This window comes from Anneissia japonica, unplaced genomic scaffold, assembly GCF_011630105.1.
Source record: "Anneissia japonica isolate Jap-2015-1 unplaced genomic scaffold, ASM1163010v1 scaffold287858_len863314_cov180, whole genome shotgun sequence".
Lineage (NCBI taxonomy): Eukaryota > Metazoa > Echinodermata > Crinoidea > Comatulida > Comatulidae > Anneissia > Anneissia japonica.
The window spans coordinates 533,451-557,850 of NW_022693771.1; the positions used below are offsets into that span (position 1 = coordinate 533,451).

General features: G+C 35.0%; 2 protein-coding genes and 1 long non-coding RNA gene across 4 annotated transcripts in view; 1 reads left to right on the top strand and 2 right to left on the bottom strand.

Moving 5' to 3' along the window:
• LOC117100907 (isoaspartyl peptidase/L-asparaginase-like) overlaps window positions 1–24,400 on the top strand; it is a 26,344-nt gene extending 1,944 nt beyond the window's left edge. Inside the window, exons 3-10 of one of the 2 annotated variants that reach the window (XM_033240750.1) lie at window positions 3,797–3,988; window positions 16,182–16,321; window positions 18,323–18,603; window positions 19,684–19,826; window positions 19,933–20,093; window positions 20,540–20,661; window positions 23,781–23,834; window positions 24,174–24,400. In XM_033240750.1, coding sequence (XP_033096641.1) covers window positions 19,722–19,826; window positions 19,933–20,093; window positions 20,540–20,661; window positions 23,781–23,834; window positions 24,174–24,385 — 654 coding nt within the window. In that variant the 5' untranslated portion in view covers window positions 3,797–3,988; window positions 16,182–16,321; window positions 18,323–18,603; window positions 19,684–19,721 and the 3' untranslated portion in view covers window positions 24,386–24,400. Of the gene's footprint in view, window positions 1–3,796; window positions 3,989–16,181; window positions 16,322–18,322; window positions 18,604–19,683; window positions 19,827–19,932; window positions 20,094–20,539; window positions 20,662–21,474; window positions 21,586–22,257; window positions 23,327–23,780; window positions 23,835–24,173 lie in introns of those variants that run through there. The other variant, XM_033240749.1, reaches the window with a different exon arrangement.
• LOC117100908 lies at window positions 4,761–5,873 on the bottom strand. Its single transcript, XR_004444188.1, has 2 exons — window positions 5,791–5,873; window positions 4,761–5,662 (listed from the first exon to the last, which is right to left on the bottom strand). It is a non-coding gene; the product is annotated as an uncharacterized LOC117100908 (long non-coding RNA).
• Window positions 8,392–16,237, bottom strand: LOC117100906. Its single transcript, XM_033240748.1, has 2 exons — window positions 16,158–16,237; window positions 8,392–9,820 (listed from the first exon to the last, which is right to left on the bottom strand). The coding sequence occupies exon 2, from the start codon at window positions 9,795–9,797 to the stop codon at window positions 8,436–8,438; it is 1,362 nt and encodes a 453-aa protein (XP_033096639.1). The 5' UTR covers window positions 9,798–9,820; window positions 16,158–16,237; the 3' UTR covers window positions 8,392–8,435.

The following is a 24,400-nucleotide window of genomic DNA, read 5'->3' on the forward strand; positions in this document are numbered from 1 at the left end:
TGCTAGGCCTAAATGCAAAACACTTGGCAGGATATATACAATAATAAAAATATCATTTTTTGAACATTTCAAAACAGCTTAAACTTGTGTTGAGCATATCCCTTTGAGTTGGGTATGAGCACACATTTCCACGCTTTGGCTTAAATGGCATAACTATTTGATGTTAGTGAATTTATAATGATCTCAGATACATTGAAACATGGAAGGTAGAATATTATGATTATGGATGTTAGTTATATTAAAATTCATTATAAATTGAAAAAGAAACAAAATTTACTCAAATTTTAGGATAATCGTAAGTTTTGCTGGTGTTTGCATAAGACCGTAAGATTTGATTGAAATGCGTAAGACTTACAGTATGGCAAGTGCGTACGTGTTGACAGGTCTGGGTTATTATTAGTATTGATATTATTGTAAGACCAGGAAATTGTTTTCATTTGAGGTCAAGAAGTTAAATTGCTTGTCATGTGGGGGAAATACATGTTAATATAAAAAATGTGTAAGTGGGTTGAACCATAAATTATTTACTGTGTTTTTTTTAATGATACTCTCCTCAGTACAAAAGTGATTTCAGTACCTTCTTCCAATAGTTTATGTGTAAGTGGGTTGAACCATAAGTTATTTACTGTGTTTTTTTAATGATACTCTCTTCAGTACAAAAGTGATTTCAGTACCTTCTTCCAATAGTTTATGTGTAAGTGGGTTGAACCATAAGTTATTTACTGTGTTTTTTTTAATGATACTCTCCTCATTACAAAAGTGATTTCAGTACCTTCTTCCAATAGTTTATGTGTAAGTGGGTTGAACCATAAGTTATTTACTGTGTTTTTTTAATGATACTCTCTTCAGTACAAAAGTGATTTCTTCTTCCAATAGTTTATTTGTAAGTGGGTTGAACCATAAGTTATTTACTGTGTTTTTTTAATGATACTCTCCTCAGTACAAAAGTGATTTCAGTACCTTCTTCCAATAGTTTATGTGTAAGTGGGTTGAACCATAAGTTATTTACTGTGTTTTTTTAATGATACTCTCCTCAGTACAAAAGTGATTTCAGTAACTTCTTCCAATAGTTTATGTGTAAGTAGGTTGAACCATAAGTTATTTTACTGTGTTTTTTTAATGATACTCTCCTCAGTACAAAAGTGATTTCAGTACCTTCTTCCAATAGTTTATGTGTAAGTGGGTTGAACCACAAGTTATTTACTGTGTTTTTTTAATGATACTCTCCTCAGTACAAAAGTGATTTCAGTACCTTCTTCCAATAGTTTATGTGTAAGTGGGTTGAACCACAAGTTATTTACTGTGTTTTTTTAATGATACTCTCCTCAGTACAAAAGTGATTTCAGTACCTTCTTCCAATAGTTTATGTGTAAGTGGGTTGAACCATAAGTTATTTACTGTGTTTTATTAATGATACTCTCCTCAGTACAAAAGTGATTTCAGTACCTTCTTCCAATAGTTTATGTGTAAGTGGGTTGAACCATAAGTTATTTACTGTGTTTTATTAATGATACTCTCCTCAGTACAAAAGTGATTTCAGTACCTTCTTCCAATAGTTTATGTGTAAGTGGGTTGAACCATAAGTTATTTACTGTGTTTTATTAATGATACTCTCCTCAGTACAAAAGTGATTTCAGTACCTTCTTCCAATAGTTTATGTGTAAGTGGGTTGAACCATAAGTTATTTACTGTGTTTTATTAATGATACTCTCCTCAGTACAAAAGTGATTTCAGTACCTTCTTCCAATAGTTTATGTGTAAGTGGGTTGAACCATAAGTTATTTACTGTGTTTTATTAATGATACTCTCCTCAGTACAAAAGTGATTTCAGTACCTTCTTCCAATAGTTTATGTGTAAGTGGGTTGAACCATAAGTTATTTACTGTGTTTTATTAATGATACTCTCCTCAGTACAAAAGTGATTTCAGTACCTTCTTCCAATAGTTTATGTGTAAGTGGGTTGAACCATAAGTTATTTACTGTGTTTTATTAATGATACTCTCCTCAGTACAAAAGTGATTTCAGTACCTTCTTCCAATAGTTTATGTGTAAGTGGGTTGAACCATAAGTTATTTACTGTGTTTTATTAATGATACTCTCCTCAGTACAAAAGTGATTTCAGTACCTTCTTCCAATAGTTTATGTGTAAGTGGGTTGAACCATAAGTTATTTACTGTGTTTTATTAATGATACTCTCCTCAGTACAAAAGTGATTTCAGTACCTTCTTCCAATAGTTTATGTGTAAGTGGGTTGAACCATAAGTTATTTACTGTGTTTTATTAATGATACTCTCCTCAGTACAAAAGTGATTTCAGTACCTTCTTCCAATAGTTTATGTGTAAGTGGGTTGAACCATAAGTTATTTACTGTGTTTTATTAATGATACTCTCCTCAGTACAAAAGTGATTTCAGTACCTTCTTCCAATAGTTTATGTGTAAGTGGGTTGAACCATAAGTTATTTACTGTGTTTTATTAATGATACTCTCCTCAGTACAAAAGTGATTTCAGTACCTTCTTCCAATAGTTTATGTGTAAGTGGGTTGAACCATAAGTTATTTACTGTGTTTTATTAATGATACTCTCCTCAGTACAAAAGTGATTTCAGTACCTTCTTCCAATAGTTTATGTGTAAGTGGGTTGAACCATAAGTTATTTACTGTGTTTTATTAATGATACTCTCCTCAGTACAAAAGTGATTTCAGTACCTTCTTCCAATAGTTTATGTGTAAGTGGGTTGAACCATAAGTTATTTACTGTGTTTTATTAATGATACTCTCCTCAGTACAAAAGTGATTTCAGTACCTTCTTCCAATAGTTTATGTGTAAGTGGGTTGAACCATAAGTTATTTACTGTGTTTTATTAATGATACTCTCCTCAGTACAAAAGTGATTTCAGTACCTTCTTCCAATAGTTTATGTGTAAGTGGGTTGAACCATAAGTTATTTACTGTGTTTTATTAATGATACTCTCCTCAGTACAAAAGTGATTTCAGTACCTTCTTCCAATAGTTTATGTGTAAGTGGGTTGAACCATAAGTTATTTACTGTGTTTTTTAATGATACTCTCCTCAGTACAAAAGTAATTTCAGTCTTCTTCCAATAGTTTATGTGTAAGTGGGTTGAACCATAAGTTATTTACTGTGTTTTATTAATGATACTCTCCTCAGTACAAAAGTGATTTCAGTACCTTCTTCCAATAGTTTATGTGTAAGTGGGTTGAACCATAAGTTATTTACTGTGTTTTTTTAATGATACTCTCTTCAGTACAAAAGTGATTTCAGTCTTCTTCCAATAGTTTATGTGTAAGTGGGTTGAACCATAAGTTATTTACTGTGTTTTTTTAATGATACTCTCCTCAGTACAAAAGTGATTTCAGTCTTCTTCCAATAGTTTATGTGTAAATGGGTTGAACCATAAGTTATTTACTGTGTTTTTTTAATGATACTCTCCTCAGTACAAAAGTGATTTCAGTTTCTTCCAATAGTTTTTCTTTACTTTTTTTTATACCTTGTTTAGCAAATTTTTTGAGAATTGAGGAAATAAAATAGAATTTTTTATTTTTATAATATTTTGGCTTTGATCTGTGTAAAATCTATAGTAATTTAATGTTAATCTTTGTTAATTCATAAACTCTCTACTTTTAATCTGTGTAAAATTTGAAGCGCTCTAATATTAATCTGTAAAAAAAATTTTGAGTGCTCTAACATTTATCTATGTAAAATCAAAAGCACTCTAATATTTTTGTTTGTCCTCATATGATTTTTTTCAAAATACCGGTACTTTTCTATCCATAGTTGAGTTTTGGAGTTCCTGCTTCAGCGTATCAAACAATGGCAGCAGAGTCAAGGCTCTGCAGGAGAAAAATAAGAAAGAGCTAGAAAGAAGTAGTATGGACAAACATGGAGAACCCAAAGAAGTATATTGCACACCAACTTCAGAGGATCGTAGAAAAACCAAAGTTTTGCAATGTTGCTTAGGAACAAGAGGTAAGGAATTAAATTAAGAGATTATTTAAAATGATAAGGTGATACGCTGTACACAACGTATCACCTATTATTTTTCTAAATATTTTTCTTCTGTTCTTTCTCCTCTTTGTTCATTGCTTTTCTCAAATATGGTGCAGGCTCTAACCTTGCTTGGCATGTTGTATCTACATCTGAAGTCACAGTCATGTGATGTCATCTACATGCCATTTTCTGAAAATTTCTATGTGATCATAAATTCCTCACAGGCATTTTCAATAAAACATGTTATGAGTGTGCGTATGCATGCGTTAAAATTTAAAATGCTCAAAATCACTTTTTGACTAATTTGGAGCAGGTTTCAGGTTATTTAGAGGCATCTAGACTTTACCAACTTGTACATTCACTATGACACTCCATATCAAGGTGGACTGAAAAATGTTGTCTATGACGTTGTAGCTCCGCTTCTTGGTTGAGGTTTTTTGTTTTTTTTATTATGAAATTGTATATATATTTTTAGGGACTCATTTGTTTTAAATTTTTAATATGTAATTCGTCTTTGTAATTTTTAAGTTATTAATGTAAATTTTAATGTTTAATAGTGCTCTATTTTAATAATGATTTGTAAATTTTTATTGGCCAATATTTGTAAAGATTTTTCAGTCTTTCAATTCAGCTTATGCTGCAATAGACTGTTTTGTATGTGCGATTCTTTTTTTTGCAATAAATATACCTAAATATATATATATATATATATGTATAAAACGACAAGATAAAGATGCCAAATTCCAAATAATAACAGGACAGCAAAGATTTATTCAAACAATTATATTGAACAGTAATCATCATATAAACAGTAATCTTAAACTTCAATTTAACAGGCCTCGTCGCACATGCTTAGCCATGTGAATTCGCTTTGGGTATTTCATCACTGCTCAGACGTGCACACTTGTTCTGAACAAATGGACATATTTGGCCCTATCCAGTGCAATGCAGTTAATTAACAAAAATTAACATCTAGTTGCATAATTTAGGAGAAATTACTTCTCAAATATGGTCCCAAACCCAAATTTTTCAAATAAAAGATGACAAACTTGAACTTCAAATAAAAGAAGACAAACTTGATCATAGGTTCAGTAAGGTTCACTTCATTAAGGTTTATTTTTGCTAGTTGAATGTTGTGCTGTGTGTTACCAAGCCAATAGATTAATAATATAAGGAGGGTGGTGACATCTGTTTGATTATTAAAGGAGATATTTGTACTTATGTGGCCCCCAGACCCTAAAATGTGCTGTGTTGCACGTGCTGTAGATGTTGCGTGATAATGCATGAGTTCAAAGAGAAGAAACAGTTAAGTACTATGTACACATGACAATTAAACTAAACACAAATCAAGATATAATGTAAAGATTTCAACATACTTAATTAAATGACAGTCATAAAATAAAATGTTCAGATACAATATTTCTAAAATAAAAGAGATAATGAATTTAGTACAGTACGAGACAGCATCCCACTTTATATGTCGCCGTCAAATCAGCTCAGCTTAGGCTTGCCTTTACAAGTTGAAATCAAATATATCAGTTCCTAAGCACCTTATATTATGTAACGTCAGTACCATCTCAGTAAGCCACTTTGGTTTTTTCACTATATATTACATGACCATTGCCTATATCCTGGTCCCCAGTCAGTCGGGAACTGAAAAATGAAAAACCCAACTGGGCTCTATATAATCAGTAATATTTACAGTAATAACTATCATTTCATTGTCATTGTTAATTTGAACTCAGGTAAGTACAATTCCAAGTAACTTAATCATTACTCACTTAAATTCCCAGTTTCTGTTATACAAAGTAACACCAAGCCTCCATTCCATTAGCTATTTCTGGCTCCTCAGGCCACATACCATTCTACTGCCTAGAAATTACACCACCCCTTTCTTTAGTTAACACACCCCATTCTTTGGTTAAGACATTAACATATGGTTACACTTCATTAGTATTGACTTATCACAGAGTGCCACTTACTTTTAACTAATTAATATGCATATAACTTTAGCTCATTAATATGCATTCATATATTCTCTCAAATCCAGCTGCGACTGGATACAGTACACAATTAACTTATGCATATTCATTGTTTACCAGTCATTAACAATACTTCACTTTGCAAACATGGTGTTTGCAACTATATACAATAACTTTCCTGCATTTACTTCACCTAAATTTGATGTAATGTCAAATAATAAAAATACTGTATTTTAATTCTAAAGCAATAGCACAAGATAACATAGGTTGAAAAGAACCTCCACTGCAATATCTGACATGCTGTTTTTAATTGGAGGGATGAAGTTGGAAGGGGGTGGGGGTGTCATTCCATGCCAACTCAACAAATGCATTACACTATGGTTCATGGATTTTTAAAATATTTTGCACACTGCAAGAATGTTAAATGAAAAACCTGAAATTTTGAGACTCTAATTCTCGTTCGTTTGCCCGTAGCGGCTGTTTGAAGTTAAGGGGGCGTGGCTGAAATTAGGGTGCTGCGAAATGAACTTTGATTTTGCAGTTTTAGGGCAACTTTTACTGCTAATTCCAAATGCAATCAAAAAAGTTTCAGCATGTACCAATTTGGAATAGCAATGGTCAGAAAATGGGATGAAAGCCGGTCTGGATCATTTTCAGGGGGTGCCGTACAAATTTGGAATAGCAATGGTCAGAAAATGGGATTAAAGATAGTCTGGACCATTGTTCAGTGGGGGTGGGGGCATAATACAAAAAGTACAATCTTCAAATTTGGAGGAATTATAGCCATCCAGTAGTACTCTCCATATATACAGTTTTAAACTTATCTGCACTTTTTTGCCCCAGATACAGCCACCCAAAATGCAAAAAGTTGTTTTCAACCATAATTTGACCCCCAAAAAAACTGTCGTAGGAATATCGCACCAAAATCTTCTTGGCATATGTTTTAGATTTGTCCATAATGAAGTTACTTGAAAGTTTCATTGTGGTGTCAAAGTGTCTTCAGTATGTACCTTGACTTGACAAATTTTAGACACTGTTTACTAACATTGAGGGTACTAGACTCAATCATAGCTTTTGGTTGCCTACACAATTTATTGAACAGAAATACTGTACCTTCATTGTTGTCCAGCTTTTTAAATGATATATAGGATCTCATTATTGGCTATTTAAAAAAAAAAATTAATAACTTTTGGATTTTAACAATTACAATGGCTACATAGTTCATTTTGCCGTGGAACTTGCTACCTCACATGGGAAGAGTCCCTGTGATGGAATTGGAGGCATAGTTAAGGATCTGGTGAGAAGATCTAGCCTTCAAGCTATGACAACCAACCACATTCTGACCCCAAAAGATCCATATTTATGGGCTTAATTACTTACAGCCAGTTTATTCTTAATAATCACTTTATTCAGAAAAGAAATAAAGGAAAACATATACAGTACATGTACTTTATGTACATATCGTCTGATGATAACAGTACACACAAAAAGAAAATTGAGACCAGAATGCAAATGCAGCAAATGCAAAAATTGTAGTAGGAAGTCGGAGGCTTCCCCACCCCAATTTGTGCCCAGTAAGGATGAATTACTTGGGGGTGCAGACAATGCAATTGCATTTCCCCTAAATTGTTTTAAGAAAATTAAATTGTTATATTTTACTGTTGCCAGTAAGATTTTCAAGGTATGAATATTTTCAAAATTTTCTTGCCTCAACCCAGACATGGGGGGGTTGAGGTTGTATGGGCCCTCACGCACACCCAACAACACCCACACCCATGAGGTATGTGATGTCACATTTTCCCATGTGCTGTGCTGTGTACCAGCACCCGAACTTTACTAACAATGGCTGTCAAACACAATACAAAATTGATGAGGCATTATCTGCCCAATTGAATTTGCACATCAAGAATTCATAATCAGAAATACTTAATATACTAGAAATTGCAAATTGCAAGTGAAGTGCTGCAAAGTACAACTGCATATAAATGTTCTTGGAACAAAATTATTTATGCGAGTCAAGTGAAAATAATGAATAATAAAAATATAACAAATAATATGAGACATGACCCATTGTCTATATTCTGTCTCTTATACACATCTAGATGTGTATAAGAGACAGAAACCCAACTGGGCTCTATATCAGACCATTGCCATTTTAAAATGGTACATGCTACAACTTTTCTGATTTGCAGATTTCGAATTAGCAGTAAAAGTTGTCCTAGACCACAACATTTCAAGGTTATAGGGGTTTTACTTCTGAAGATATTAGCATATGAAAATCAAGTTCATTTGCGGCACATTAATTTGAGCCACACCCCCTTAACTTCAAACAGCCACTATGGGCAAACATACGAGAACCTATTCAATTAACAATATATACTGTCAAAAATACACCCAACACTCGCAATCCCTTAAGAAGGCCTTTCTGATTTACAGACTGTAGCCTACTGTAAATGTGTCTGGCAACAAGAGCCTGTATCTTCAATACCGATATTCTGCATTTGGAAAATAAGCCCCTCCTCCTGAGTAGCTGAACGAAATGTTATAATTGGACATTTATCATCTGGGAAAGTTCCTTTTTTTCTTACCCAATTTTTTCCTGGATTCTTAAACTCCACTTTCTCAATCTTTCCAATTTCCTCAAGGTGTTTCAGTGATTCCTTTCGAAAAATGTAAACGTGCTTTGACAGAATCACCGCTTTTTCAATATCCTTCAGTTCAACTCTTTTCCCGCAAAATTTATTGAAAATAAAATCTGCAACAGGGCCTTTTGAGTCCTGATCATTTCTAAACGGAGCCATTTCTCCCATTTCATTGACTTTGAAATCAGAGAATACAAAAAGATTTTCATCTTGTGTTACTCTATTCATGCACTCCTTCATGTTCTTGAATCCATAGTCATCGTTGTTGGCAAATACAAGGCTGTACAGATCTGAATTGTTCTCAGACTTCATGCAAAAACACAAAGTAAAACAGCCGGTGAAATACCGCAGATGGTAGGCATATTCATGAACAAGGGCTGTACATGCTTTAACATGCTCAATTTCTTTTGGGTTGTCATATACATTGGGCCATTCATCACAACTGAAAAGATCATTAATAGCTTTATGTTTTTGTTTGTCTTTTTGCCAGCGATTCACTGCTTGTACCATAAAATTTAAAAACAATTCAACATTGGAAAAGCTCATTAACTTTCTGATAACATCCATTGGGGTATGCGAATATCCAAAGGGGTCAACAAAAGCAAACACTGGACATAATGGTATCAACCTTACCAGAATAACACGCTTAAATTCATCATTGAGTATCTTTACGCTAACTCTTCCGTCACCTGGATAGGTTTCATCTTCTGGTCTATATATGAACTCTGTATCATCAACTTGCTCGTGCAGCATGTACTTCTTGTGCTGCAGACACTGCTTCACATTATGTGTTAGTTTTTTTACATTATCCTTATCTTTTTCAATGAAAATGAATTTTGCCGAACGTGGTCTGCCGATACTTTGGTGACTGGCTTTCACTTCATCAAAATGATCCAAAACAACCAGTAAGGCGATTATTGGTGAGCCAAATTGTTCTATGTTAGGATAACCTGATTGTAACAATTCTGAAATTGTCTTCGATCCATAGACACCTGCTCCAGCAAAACCATCAAGATAACATATTTCAGGGTTGTTAGTGTAGTACATTCTCGGAACCCATGATTGTAAATATTTTTTTAAAATTGTTCTCTTGGCCAATCCATGTGGTTTATCTGTCTTGAAAAATGACGATGGAAGACTCTGATTATTACCAGCGTATGCCATGTTCAATCAGCTTCTTTTTTGGCCTGTAAATTAAAGTATGCTATTAATTATTGAGTAAGAAATATATTTTACAAATGTAAAGATATTTTTTCAAAAAATTTAGTTCTTGTAAATACATAAAGCAATATTTTATTTAAAATAAAACAAAAAATTAAAAGTAAATTTGTTAATAAACATTTTTTTCACTTTCTGTTCAAATAATCATTAAATGACAAATATATGTTTAGACCAGATACAATTTCTTATAAGACTTCAAAGACTAAGTCTTATCATATTTTACATGTTTGTAGCCAGTTTTGGGCAGTTAAATCCTCAGAGGTGAAGGTACCAAGCCTATCACTTTCCGGTCTTTGCTAGGTACGAACACGACAGCTATTTCCAGCATGGCGAAAAAAAAAAAAGGAATCTCGAGCGAGAGCAGAAATCACGTACATGAAATAAATGCAGTACTGGAAGCTTTTAGAACAGTGCTTTTTCCAGCAGGGTATAAATATGGTTTTATCACGATTAAAATGGCTGTTGTAAATTAAATTTTCATTGTGTAGACATTGGTTTAGTCAAAACTTTTTGGTGATCCGCATCTAGTGCGGATAACCTCTTGTTATTGTCAGAGATCTTTTTTTTTTTTATTCTATTTTCTGGCAAATTACTGCTCGCACGATATCTCAAATTTGCCTAGAGCTACGCACAAAATGACTACAACAAACATATGTTACCAGTCACATGTGACGTCATCTACGCGCATTTTTGTGTTTTTTTACGTAATTGATTATATCAGCCTAACCAATTGACATTTCGAAATCATATTACGTTAGCATTAACTTCGAGGGAAGGTTGAATGTAATGTACTCATTTTGCGCATGCGCTTCATAACATGCGTGTCAAAATTTTAAAATGGTCAAAATCAATTTTTGACTAAATTAGAGCACGTTTTTAGCCATTTTGAACATTTCAACATTTTTAAAATTTTCGGCACCGCGTGCGCATTTTTACTCGCGCAGCACGTACAGAAGTTAGAAATATTGTTTTTTTAAATGTTTTAGGTCCTTGACACTGTATTCATAAATTTCCAATCTTTTTTGGTCATTTAGGGTCAATAGCAATGCCGTACGCGCGCATAGAACATAAGAGCACATGTGCGCGTTTTTTTCGACAGAGCAAAAAAAGGCCAAAAACATGCTATTTTCAATCAATTATAGCTCCTTAGAATGAAAGGTGACCCCCAATTTTTATTATATATTCTGAAAGCACATGAGTTGTAGATATGATTTTTTAGATCATAATGGCTGATCCGACATTGTGACGTCATCATATTGCCATTTGAAATAAAAAAACTGATTTTTTAACTATGATGTCATTTGTTAAAATACGCATTTGAGCGTATCTTGCTTATCCTTGATTGATTTTTTCCAAACAAACGAGTATGTTATAATAACCCAGACAATTCTCTTTTGTAAATGTCAAGTCTTTTTGGTGATCCGCTAACGTTAGCGGATCACCTATTGTTATTGTCAGGATCATCATCATCTTTTTTTTATTCTTCTTTCTTTCTCCCCTTTTCTGTTCGCACGATATCTCAAAAAATGCCACGAGATATAATGTTGGCCTTTAAATGGCTTTGTGTCATGACTGTCTCTTATACACATCTAGATGTGTATAAGAGACAGTGCGTGACGTCATCTACGCGACATTTTCCGTTTTTACATTATCGATCATATCAGCCTAACCAATTGCCATTTCGAAATCGTATTAAGTGAGCATTAACTTCGGGTTAATGTTGAATGTACTATACCCTAATTGCGTCAAAATTTTAAAATGCTCGAAATCACTTTTTGACTAAATTAGAGCACGTTTCGGGCTATTTTGAGCATTTCAAAATTTTCCACTACGCGCGCACATTTTCACGCGCGCAGCTCGTACAGAAGCTAGAAATTATGTTTTCTAACATAGTTTGGGTTCCCCACGTTTTTTTTACAAATTTCCATTCATTTTGGTCATCTTATGGCCAATAGCAATGCCGTACGTGCACATCAAACATAGGTATCTTTGCGCGTATTTGTGCCGCTATACAGTGAAATAATGCTAAAATCAGACCTATTTTTAATCAGTTATAGCTCCTTAGGTTGAAAGGTGAACCCCAATTTTTATTACATATTCTGAAAGCACATAAGTTGTAAATATGATTTTATAGATCATAATGGCTGATCGGACATTGTGACGTCATCATATTGGCATCTGAATTCAAAGAAAGCGACTTATAGCTATGACGTCATTTTTGAAAATACGCATTTGAGCGTATCTCGCTTATCCTTGGTCGATCGTCTTCCAACTTTGAGTATGTTATAGCTGAGACAATTCTCTTTCATATATTTGACATCTTTATACATTTTGATGATGTCATCATGGTAAAAAAATATTGTTTTTTCTGACCCCCTCATTTCTCGTCATTTCTAAATCATATTAGGTGAGCATTAGCTTCAGGTCAAGGTTGAATGTTATGTACCTTAATTTTCCGTTCGCGCTTTTTAGCGTGCACGTACGCGTGCGTCAACATTTATACATGCATAAAATCATGAATGTTTTTAATAAGTTATAGCTCCTTAGGATGAAAGGTGACCCCCAATTTTTATTACATAATCTGAAAGCACATGAGTTGTAGATACGATTTTATACGGTAATTTTCAGCATTTCAAAACTTTCCATAATTTACCCGCCGTACGTTCATTTCCACGCACACAGCACATATTATAGCTGAAAACCACGTTTTGTTACATATTTTGTGTTTCTGACACTGTCAGGAGTCACTCTTTGTGACATTACCGTGCTCACGGGCGTCAAGACGTGCGTATGCATGCGGAAATCTTTTAAAATGCTCACAATTATTCTTTTTAAAAGAAAACTAATTAGAGGATATTTTAGCATATTATGACACTTTTCAATCAGCACCGCGTGATCTTAATGAGGGTCAAAGTGCGGCGGATCACCTAACTCGTCCTCAGTGACGAGTTCAAATCTAGTTAAATTTAACCCACTGTGGTCTAACAAGAAATTTAAAATACATGACAAAATTCTAGGAGAGAAATCAAACTCAATTAGTTTTTTAGTAATATATTATGTTTAACAATAGTGTTGAAATCACTTGAAAAATCTATAAAAAATATGACCTTACAAAGTTCTTAATTGGCTTTTCCAGCTATATAAACATTATTTACTATGAACTACAAGAAAGGCATCATCTGTTAAAAGATTTGAAATATTAAATTCAAAATTGAGATGGTTAGGCCTACATGAGGATATTTTATCTCACTTTCCATTTAGTTCTGAATTAATTTGCAATAAATAAAACATGTATTATAGTTCCACGTAGTCTGGTGCCATCTTTCGTAAACAGGCAGTAAAACATTTACAGGCGTTATACGGTGATGGTAACATTTGTTGAGCATGCTTGTGGTCTTTCATTTGAATATGGATTACAAGAAATTGATTAAAAGTAATTAATAAATAAATGTTTTTGTATTGTTTTGGCTCCATACACGACATACTATACACACATACACGGACTCGCACTTTGTACACAAAACCCAAATTTACTGTGTTATGTTGATTTCTGGAAGGGTAAATTTGAATATAAAATTGGCCTTTAAATGGCTTTGTGTCATGATTTAATGTTATGGTTTTCATATTATGTAGAATCCAGCATGTCTTCTAAATAAATCAACAGCAAATTAGAATATCACGCACACCACACCCAGACAAATTTAAGACTCAGAATACAGACAATTCTTGTGTTGTATTGTTTTGCTATCCAGCAATCTTCCTTAGTTGCTTACCTACAGGCTCACGCCATAACATAAACAAGTTGGTTTGACATTTAAAAAAAAGAGATGACTCTGAGATTTGATACACAACATAAATTTGATTTTAATTTATACAATTCTTCTGACACTCTTTATAACCTCAAGGAAGAGGCGCATTATAAATACCTATACCTGCACTACCAATTGCAAACGGAACCTACAATCTTAAATTTAATAATTTTTTAAAGATATCTTTCGAGATACGTTTAAAAGCAGGACACAACATACTTTGGGACAACCTATACGTACCCTCACCCTTTAGTGAGGCATAGGGGAACGTGCCCTCCCCCGTTGTGTCACTAATTTTTTTAAGTTTCAAGGCATATTGAAATTAGTGCTCTCGCTTATCTATTCTGAATATGTTGTGCTCCACCCCACCCCCTTTGAAAAATTCTGGATCCGCCCCTGAAGACGTTAACAAAAATAATGTACTGTATTTATTTTTCTTTTTCATCACTTATTCAAATTCAATATAGAGACTATAGAAAAAAAAAAAGAAAAAACATTGAATCAGGAAAAGCAAATCGATAAAGGAGAGAAACTCTAGACCCGTTCATATAACAGACATGCAAGATAGAAAAGAGGGGCATTTGCAAAAAAGCAGGGTTACAGGACAGACAGAGAATGTGTAAAAATATATGATTCGTAGTTAGGCCTATTTGAAAATAAAACCGAAAAATTCAGAATCCAAAATGTTTCTTAAACAAATTAAATTTTAAAAAGTAGAGCGGATTTTCTTTAATTATAAATATATATACTTACATATTTGTATAAAATATCGAACAAGTATAATAACAATAAAAATAAACATATGAAATGAACAAACACAAAAATATATTCGCGATTAATATATTTCTTCTGCGTCTTAACTCCGTCACTTATACCACAACTCGTCTATAGGGCTATATGTTTCAGAATATCCTCCGGGATTTTAAAATTGGTATTTATCGTGATTATTATTTATTTATAAAAGTTGAAAAGTGGGACAATTTGGGGGTTGGGCGGGACAGCGGGACACAACTCCCAAAAGCGGGAAAATCCCGCCGAAAGCGGGACAGTTGGAATCTATGCCAAAGTTACTCTTGTTTTTCAAAAGTCTAATTTAGAGCATATTTTAGGCCATTTTGAACATATTAAAGTATTCCAATCCGCACCGCGCAAGCTTCCTGAGAGTCAAAGTGCGGTGGATCACCTAACTCGTCCACAGTGACGAGTTCGAATCTAGTACAGTATTGTAATTTTCATCAAATTTCGGTATAAAAATAAGCCATCATTTTTAAACTATTTCACAGGCTGTCAACCCCCAGTGTTCGTTTTGTACTCTCGTGAAATGATAAAAATAATGGATATCATTTTTTCAGCAGCTTCTAAACGTTACTTTGCTGGTATAATGTTCTGTAGGGCTCTTTTAGTATTTGATTCTTGAAGACAAATGTATCTGATATAATTATTGCAGTGGCTATTTTTACAGAAGTCTGTAAACCGATTCTTTTAGACTACTGTATTTCTACGGCATTGAAATACTCATGCGCAGTAGCCTGTTTGTAACTTTACTCTTTTTGGAAGTCGCGATGTGATGTTGATCAATCGCGACAACCCTTATTTGTTGGAGTTGCGTTGAATACCTGTCCAAAATGGTAACACAGTAACAAAGTCCTTGATTGATCAAGCCAACATTACACCGCGAAGTCCAAATTGAGAAGTTAAAAAAAGGGCTACTGCGCATGCATATTTTAATAGAGTAAAAATAGTCTACAAGAATCGGTTCACAGACTTTCGTAATAATAGCCACTGCGTATTATTATTTATGTTAATAGGGTCATTTCATGTCGAATCACCCAAGAAGATGAAAATTGTTAGCCCCCAATCAACTCCGATTTTGATGAAAATTGGTATACATGTTGGGTTTTGGCATCAAACGTGCAAATCTCAAGTTTTAGCAAAATCGGATCAATGTTTTGGAAGTTATGGCCGTAAAATTTCAAGGTGACGCAGTCCACAAGGTTAAATTTGAGGTCAAAAAGAAGGTCAAAGGTCATTGACATTAGATATGGCCATTTTTTCAAAATGATGGCAGATTTAGACTCCTTAGTTAATTCTCATTTTAGAAATACCAATTTTATGAATATCGGTCAACCCACTGCTGAGATATTAAGGATTAAATTTTGATGGCCACACCTGTTTTTTGCCCTATTTTTGGGCGGGCCGTAACTTTCAAAATATTGGTCCGATTTAGCTAAAATTTGAGATTTGCGGGATTGATGCCAAACCCAACATGTATACCAATTTTCATCGAAATCGGAAGTCGGTCGGGTTAAACCCATTGGGTGATTTGAAATGGATTACTAAATCGTCAATAGCTAGCCTATATATACAGTAGCTCTAGCATCATTTTTCTTAGATACATTAATATTTTGATTCATTAGTTTCAATTTGTTATTAATCCTTAAGTTAATTATTGGATCTGTTGTAATAAAGCAACATAAATGAATTAAATATTTACCTTATATTCTCTATTTAACCTTAGGTACGTAGGAAGTGTCTCCAACAATGTAAAGTGGGTTTTTCCAGAGTTTGTCATGTGACCTAGCTGGTATTTTTGTGGGTGCTATCAAGCATGAAATGATGAAATCAGACTTTGAACTGCAAAGTTCAGTACTATATTGAGTATGTGGCGCCAAGTGTGAATTTAATATTTAGCACAATTATTTATGTGTAATTCATTAGTTAACATATAATTGAATAGGACGCTCATTATATACATATAATAGATTATCAAACCTCCCAAGAAAACCCAAATATAGGGAGATTTTGTCATGAAGCACACAGTTTTTCTAATATATACCATAGAAGACATCCGAGCGAGGGTGATAAACCAATAATTTATTTTTTATTGGGCCTAATTCTTAGGTCTATGCCTAGCCTACTTTGACCTAATTCCATTATTTTATTGAATTAAAGTAAAATGTTGTTGAACCAATACCTGACTTTTACAGTTTAATAAATTGCGTTTCTGTAAAGAAATTTTAGTCTATTATTAATCTTTTTATAATATCACAAGCATAGTCAGATTGCATTCAGAGTCAATGCAGGTAACCATGTTGTTTACATAGTAAAAAAACAGAAGTGGTCCTAGGACAAGGGCGGATCCAGAGATGTCCAAAAGGGGTGCCGAAAGTTGTGGAGATCGAGATAACACTATCCCCGGGAAATTTATGTGTTTAGACACCCGAAAATAACATCTGAAGAGTTTTGGGCGATCATTTTTGCTTTTTTTTCCTTTCTTTCTTTTTTGGTTTTTTTTACCTCGCAAAAAAAGGGGGGGGGGGCTGGGGCCGGGGTGGCCCCTCCCCCACTTAAATCTGCCCTGTAGGATACTCCCCTGTAGGATACTCCCTTGGGGTACCCCACAGGAAATCGTGCACACATTTACACAAACTTGTTTTCTTGAAGATAAATATGATTTGAACCAATCAACCAATTCAATTCCCATTAGTTTAAGCTTTTACATTAAATGAGGTGATTGACCAAGTCACACCCTGAAAATATTCCTTTTAGAGGATTTGGTCATAAGGCATGTATCAGTTGAAGAAGACGCTCTAAAACCAGATTGATATTGGTACAGGATATTATTGTCAACAAGATAGCTTTCGATTTGAGTATATACAGCTTTTTCTAAAGACTTTTGACAATGAGCTTAATATTGCTATTGGCCGGTAGTTCTGGTTCTCTTCTTATAAAGGGGCTTGACCTTTGCAAATTTTATCAGATCAGGAACCGTATTAGTGGTGATTGATAAATTCACATCAAGCCCGGATCCGGTCCGGAGCCCGGACAAAAAATCGTGATTTGCTACGTTTTTTTTAACGCTGCGTTCACATCGCGCACAGAACACAGTTGTTCGTGTTAAGTTCAATTGGTTTGAACCAACCATGCTTGTTGCTGATTGGTTCAAGAAAAAAAAAACGTACGATTTCAGGATGCAAATGGCTCTCAGATCCATCATTCCGGATCCGGAGTCCGGATTAGAAATCGTATGAATTTGATGTGAGCGGTCCTATTATTTACCACTGAACCCATTTTTCACGATTTCTCCAGACTCCAGACCGGAATCCGGGCTTGATGTGAACGTAGCTTAACTGGGGTTTTAAGGATTTCTGCTCTATCATTGAGAAAACAAGGGGGCACTCTGTCATTTAAGACAAATTCTTCATCAACAATTTAAAAAATGAAACCATGATGGTACAGTAGGCCTAGAGTATAGTAGGCTATTTTTTAATTACCAAAACATACAGCAATTGCTGAATTCCTAGGCCTAGTCATAGTGTAGGTTAGGTAGGAGACCCGGTTTGACAGCACTAACCCAAAACTCCGACCTTTTTGAGGCTGCAGGTTACATCTACAGGTGAATTTTAGGTAAGTCCAGACACTATGGGGACACAACTATGCATAGATCCGTCATACAGTGCTTCCTGATAGTGGGAAGATCATTAATAAAAATATTGAAAAGTAGGGGAATACAATAGGGGTACTTGGGGATCAGTAGAGAGTAGCAATTCTTAAAAAACTGAATTTTTATATGTATATCAATCAATATTGCTTAAAGAGGATTTTGGTAGTTTTCAACCAAATTGATTTTCTCTAAATGTTAATGTCTTTTCAACATAGAGCCACAAAAATATTATGTGAGGGTTGCACATACAGCTGAGTGATCAGACCCAAGTTCAAATCGTGATGTCCTAGTAGGTCTTGAACCAAGGTGGGTGTACACCGCAAGAGGCAAGAACAATACCGCTCAGTGGCAGTTCCCGATAGTTTACGAGATGCAGTTAACTGTGGGATTCAAAGAGCAGTACGAAAAGGTTATGAAGTTCTGGAAAAAGATTCTGCACTAGATGCCATAGAAGAAGCTGTTCGCGCCTTGGAGGATGATCCATGTTTTAATGCAGGTATGAAAGGCAGCTAATATCATAATCTGATATTCAAGTGTATTTCAACTCAAATATGAGCTACTATACTGTATATACTGTACTGTAAATAAAATGTTATGGGACACATGTTTATTCTGCCTAATTCTATACACATTTCAATCTTCTCTGATATTAGAGCAGGTGCAGTAGTCTGTTCTTACTGTACATGGGCCATTAATTTTGTTATGTCACTATTAATTCCTGTCCAGACTATAAAATTTTATTTCACAAAAACATGTGACATTTCTAAATGTGGTCATGATGACATCTTATACCATGAACATATACAGGCACATCATGACTATATGGGCATACAACAATATTTTTATTCATGTAATCCTAGCTTCCATTTCTTCAAAGTTCATCACTGCATTCTGTGTACCTGCACTCCAGTGGCGGCTCCAGGAATTCAAAATAGAGAGAGGGCTCAGAGGGGGATTTCACAGATAGAGGGTGTAGTCCACCTCAGCCCCACTATCGTTTGGGCTGAGGTAAGAAAATTTATGATTTTGGCACCTCTAGATGGCACTCAGGCGAAAATTTAATCATAATTTTCATTTTTTCTCCCATTTTTTAAAAATAATTTTGGAAAAATAAAGGGTGGGGGAGGGGGGGACTGGGCTGGCTTGTGCCAGCTCGATCCTCCTTGAATCTGTGACTGCAAATCATCACTAAACCTTTAGCCAAGTGCACTAAAGTATTAAGTTTATGTCTGGAGATTTACTACAATTATTTACGCTCAAATTGCTTTTTTTGTTCCAAGTCTTATTTTTGTTTACAGTAACTTTGCAGTCTCACTGTAAAGTATGTACTTATATTGTATTCTAAAATTCAGGTTTCCTTCCAATTAAAAACCACTTTTGGGAACAGGTTTCCTTGGTCTTTAGCAACTTTGGTCTCTAATTATTAGAATAATAAAGATAGACATCTGTTAATTTGGGACCACAGGAAAGTGGTGTTTAATTGGAGGTGGTCTTGTAAGGGCCTTATATAGAAGAGGGAGACCTGTATTTTTTAATAAGTAAATAATAGCTAATAGGTAGTATTATATATTTGCAGGAACTGGTTCTGTTTTGACTGTTAATGGTGATATAGAAATGGATGCCCTGATAATGGACGGCAGAGGTCTGCAGACAGGGGCAGTAACATGTGTACAGAACATTAAAAATCCTGTTTCTTTAGCTCGACTGGTTATGGAAAAGGTTAAATTTTATTTATTCTTCATTCATATAATAGCAGCCCAATTTACAATTCAGTACATTAAAGCTATTAATATAATATTTAAAACTTATTTAATTCTTTTTTCAGACTGATCATACTCTGCTTGCTGGAAAGGGTGCTAATCGGTTTGCTGAAGAGCAAGGTGTTCAGCAAGTGAGCAAGGAACAGCTTATTTGCAAGACGGCAATTGAGAAATTGGAAAAATATAAGAAGTATAGCCTTGCAGTCAGTGATCTTTTCAGAGAAGGGTAATAACAATTGATAATAACATATAGTATTTACTCAGGTGGGCTCACACCCTTGGACACTAGGTCCAATGCTAGGGCGTAAGCTTATACCTGGCAAATCCCTGTTCATGAAAAGCTTTTTCCACTTTTAAAGATTTGGCAGTCAATATTATAAAGCAACTAATTGTGCTCCATAGACACTTCGTTTTATATGCTTAAATAAGCTGGGTGCACGTCGCATCGTACAAAGGTCGGACAAATCCAAGTCCGCTCCGTTTGAGCGCTATACAACTTGACACCGTCTGCTGACTGTCGGTGGCAGTCTGAACGGACCACCATTAAACATGATCTGTCGTGCGCACGTTGTGGCATCGCCTTTTGCAAAGAATCCTGTCGATGGCCATCAAGTGCAGTTTGAGTGTTGTTGCAGGTTTAAAATTTACCTAAATTATTTCATTGCTATGCAGCAAAGGTCATGACACTGTTGGGGCTGTAGCAGTGGATTCCTTGGGCAATGTCGCTTCGGCCACGTCCACAGGTGGAATCACTGGAAAAGAAGCTGGAAGAGTCGGTGATTGTCCATTAGTAGGTAAGAAGATTCTAAAGCCAGTTTTCAACTAGGCGAATTTATTCACGCCCATCAAAAGTGTCAGTTCACTTCCAGAGTTCTGATTGGTTGCGCATTTTCTTCCGATTTCGCTGAAGTGAAAATCTGGTAGATGTGTGAATGCGCATGAACTGACCCTTTGGATTCATGCGAATAAATTTGCCGAATATGGTATATATATTTATTCATTCGTTCAAATAATAAATGCCGAAACCAAGAAGGCAAGCCTGTGTACAGATTCCAGTGACTAACTTAATTACAAAACCTCTAATATCAGTATGGAATACTGCACTACTACAGTACCCTGTGTTGGACTCTGTAAGTTACCAGGACCCAGGGATTGGAAAGCAAGCATCTTAACCACCAAGTATTTCAACTCCACTCCCAAGCTATTCAGCTCCACCAGTGGCCTATCTAGGGGAGGGTGTGGGGGATGCACGCCCTCCAAAAATTTTACTCGCGCTTCCCCAAGTCTTCCCCCAAAATTCACGGTCAAGTAGTTAAAAATCACCATATTTTGCGAATTAGCACCCCTGATCATCGAGTACCCCCACTTCACCTTCACGCCCCCCCCCCAATCAGCCTCCCCAATTCAAGACTTCAGATACGCCACTGAGCTCCACTCCTTTAATTCATGCCGAAACAACAACAAATTACCTTAGGGTGTGAGCTTTTTTTGGGGAGGGGGATGTGGGACCCCACACATCCCCTAGATACGCCCACCACTGATAAATTGGACTTCCATACTTTGATGATATATTTTCCTTTACAGTACCTACTCTTTAATATTCTCAGGTTGTGGTGGGTATTGTGATAACAACATTGGCGCAGTGTCATCAACTGGACACGGCGAGTCCATCAGCAGGGTGGTCCTAGCTAAAACTATCATTATGTACATGCAACAAGGTACTACACAAGCGCATTATCATAATTTTTATCCGGATATCACTATAATTTTAATTCCATCAGATAATCTCTAGATTGCATCAGTATAATTTCATTTTAAAGCCCTGTCTAGACTATCAAATTTTATTTGAGAAAAACATGTGACATGCCTAAATTTGGTCATGATGACATCACATCATGACCATATATAGGCTCATCACGACTATATATGGGCATACAGCAAAATGCGAGTTGAATGGCTGAGCGATTAGCATATTAGATTTGGCCAAATTGTGTCAAGAATTCCACACGACTTAATGTTCTCGCATGCACAGATGACTTTTAGCAACGTCATTACGTTCTAGGTCCTACCATTATCGTGCAATCAAAAGCTTTGTATTATCTGCGCAGGTTCTAATGACACGCTCGCCTATGATTCCGGTGGTCATTGATCGAGTTCCTAGTCCACATATCTAAGCGCTTTCCATCCTTTGGCAAAAAAAGCGCTGTATAAATTTCTATATTTTAAATTCAGATTTAGATTTGTGGAATAAATTTTGATAATCTTACAGAGCTTTACAAGTGTTCACATTTTGATTATGATTATCAGGATTTAAAATCAGTTCCTCCCTAAATCTTCATGACCATAACTGCAGAATTAGTAAGGAATTTTTTTTTCTCTGTCATAATTAGGATTGAGCCCTCAAGACTCAGCTGAGAAAGCACTGTCTGTCATGACCCAGAGGGTTCAAGGGTCAGGAGGTGTAATAGTGGTCAGCAACACCGGTGACATAGGAATTTCGTTTACAACTGAGCGAATGTCCTGGGCATCAATGCAAAATGATCAGTTGTGTTACGGACTGGATCCTGGTGAAAATAATATTGCTACAATAAGCAATATATGAAACTTGTTATGCTGTTCGAATGTTCAAATATTGAAATGCTCCTATAAATTTAATGCCATTATTTTTTAAAAGATTGTTCAATTTTAAAGTAGATACAAGTATATTTTAGTCATTTCAATACAATTAAAAGCAAATATGTCAATTGTCTTAAAACAAAATTGCAACTCTTTTAAAGTTGACATTTAGAAATACTCACCAAATTCTTGTATGTAACTATATAAATGTCATTTAGTGAATTTTATGTAAATATACCATATATTCTCGCGTATAAGGAGAACTGCATTAAGGACGATTCCAGAGTTTGAAAAGATTTTTTTTATGGCGGGCGTATAAACGACCCCCTGTTTCACCGTCTAAATTCCTACTTTTTGCTGCTCTTTATGGTCTTTTGCGTCTAGCTGGCAAAGACAGAGAGCCAATTAATACCATTTTTATGGCCATCAAATTTTACCGCATCTGAATTGTGTTCATTCATACTAACAGCTTTAGTAGCTCATCTTAAATTTTTAATTTTTAATTTGCATGTTATGGAAAATCCAAATAAAAAAAATGTGTATGTATTGCGCAATGTAAGACATCCCATCTTTCGATCGTAATTTGCTTTTTTAAGTTTCGTCGTACAAGAATACAGAGTAATTAAACTTCATACCTATTTCAATCAGTGAATCAATGAATTAAAGATTTTTTTCAAATCAATTATTGCGTTGTAGGTAAATGAAACACTAAAATGATTTGTTAATTACTTTTTTAATGTACAAAATATAGCCTAGAATTTTCATCATCAATATTTGTATGTAGCAGTTTCCCCATGTTGTGTACTTATAATAAAGATCATTTTATTTAAAAAATATATATATGTTGTAGACTTTGTGCACCTTATTTTTTTTATTTATTTTTTTTTTTTACTGGGAGGTGGGGGTGCTAGTGTAGATAGAGACTGATCACAACTTCAGTGTAATGACTGATCATCAGTGTACTGAATTGGTTATGGGCGTCTTATTTTACACAGTATATATAATTGGGGTAATAGTGTCAGCTTGCATTAATCCTACCATACCCAGTTGAAAATTTAAACATTTTGTGATATGTTATGCAGCACATGGCATGGGGTGGAGACTGATGGGAGAGGGGAGCACTTGAATATTTTTGCTTTGGACATTTTTAATATGGGGGGTGACTTAGGGTGTGAGCTTTTTTCGGGGAGGGGATGTGGGAGCCCACACACCACCTAGATACGCCCACTGATACATTGGACTTCCATACTTTGATGATATATTTTCCTTTACAGTACCTATTCTTTCATATTCTCAGGTTGCGGTGGATATTGTGATAACAACGTTGGTTCAGTGTCATCGACTGGACACGGTGAGTCCATCAGCAGGGTGGTCCTAGGTAAAACCATCATCTTGCACATGCAACAATGTATAACACAAGTTCATCATAATTTTCATCTGGATATCGCTATAATTTTTCATCCTTCAGATAATCTCTAGATTGCATCAGTATAATTTCATTTTAAAGCCCTGTCCAAACTATCAAATTTTATTTGAGAAAAACATGTGACATGCCTAAATATGGTCATGATGACATCACATCATGACCATATATAGGCACATCATGACTATGAGCATACAACAGGTTTTTTTTTTATAGTGTGGACAGAGCTTAACAAGTGTTCACATTTTTTTTTTCCTTCATTTTTAGGATTGATTCCTCAAGAAGCAGCTGAGAAAGCACTGTCTATCATGACCCAGAGGGTTCATGGGTCAGGGGGTGTAATAGTGATCAGCAACATTGGTGAAATACGAATTGCGTTTGCAACTGAGCGCATGTCCTGGGCTTCAATGCAGAATGATCAGGTGTGTTATGGACTGGATCCTGGTGAAAAGAAGGTGGCTACAAGCAATGTATTCTAGGTGAAGAAACTCACC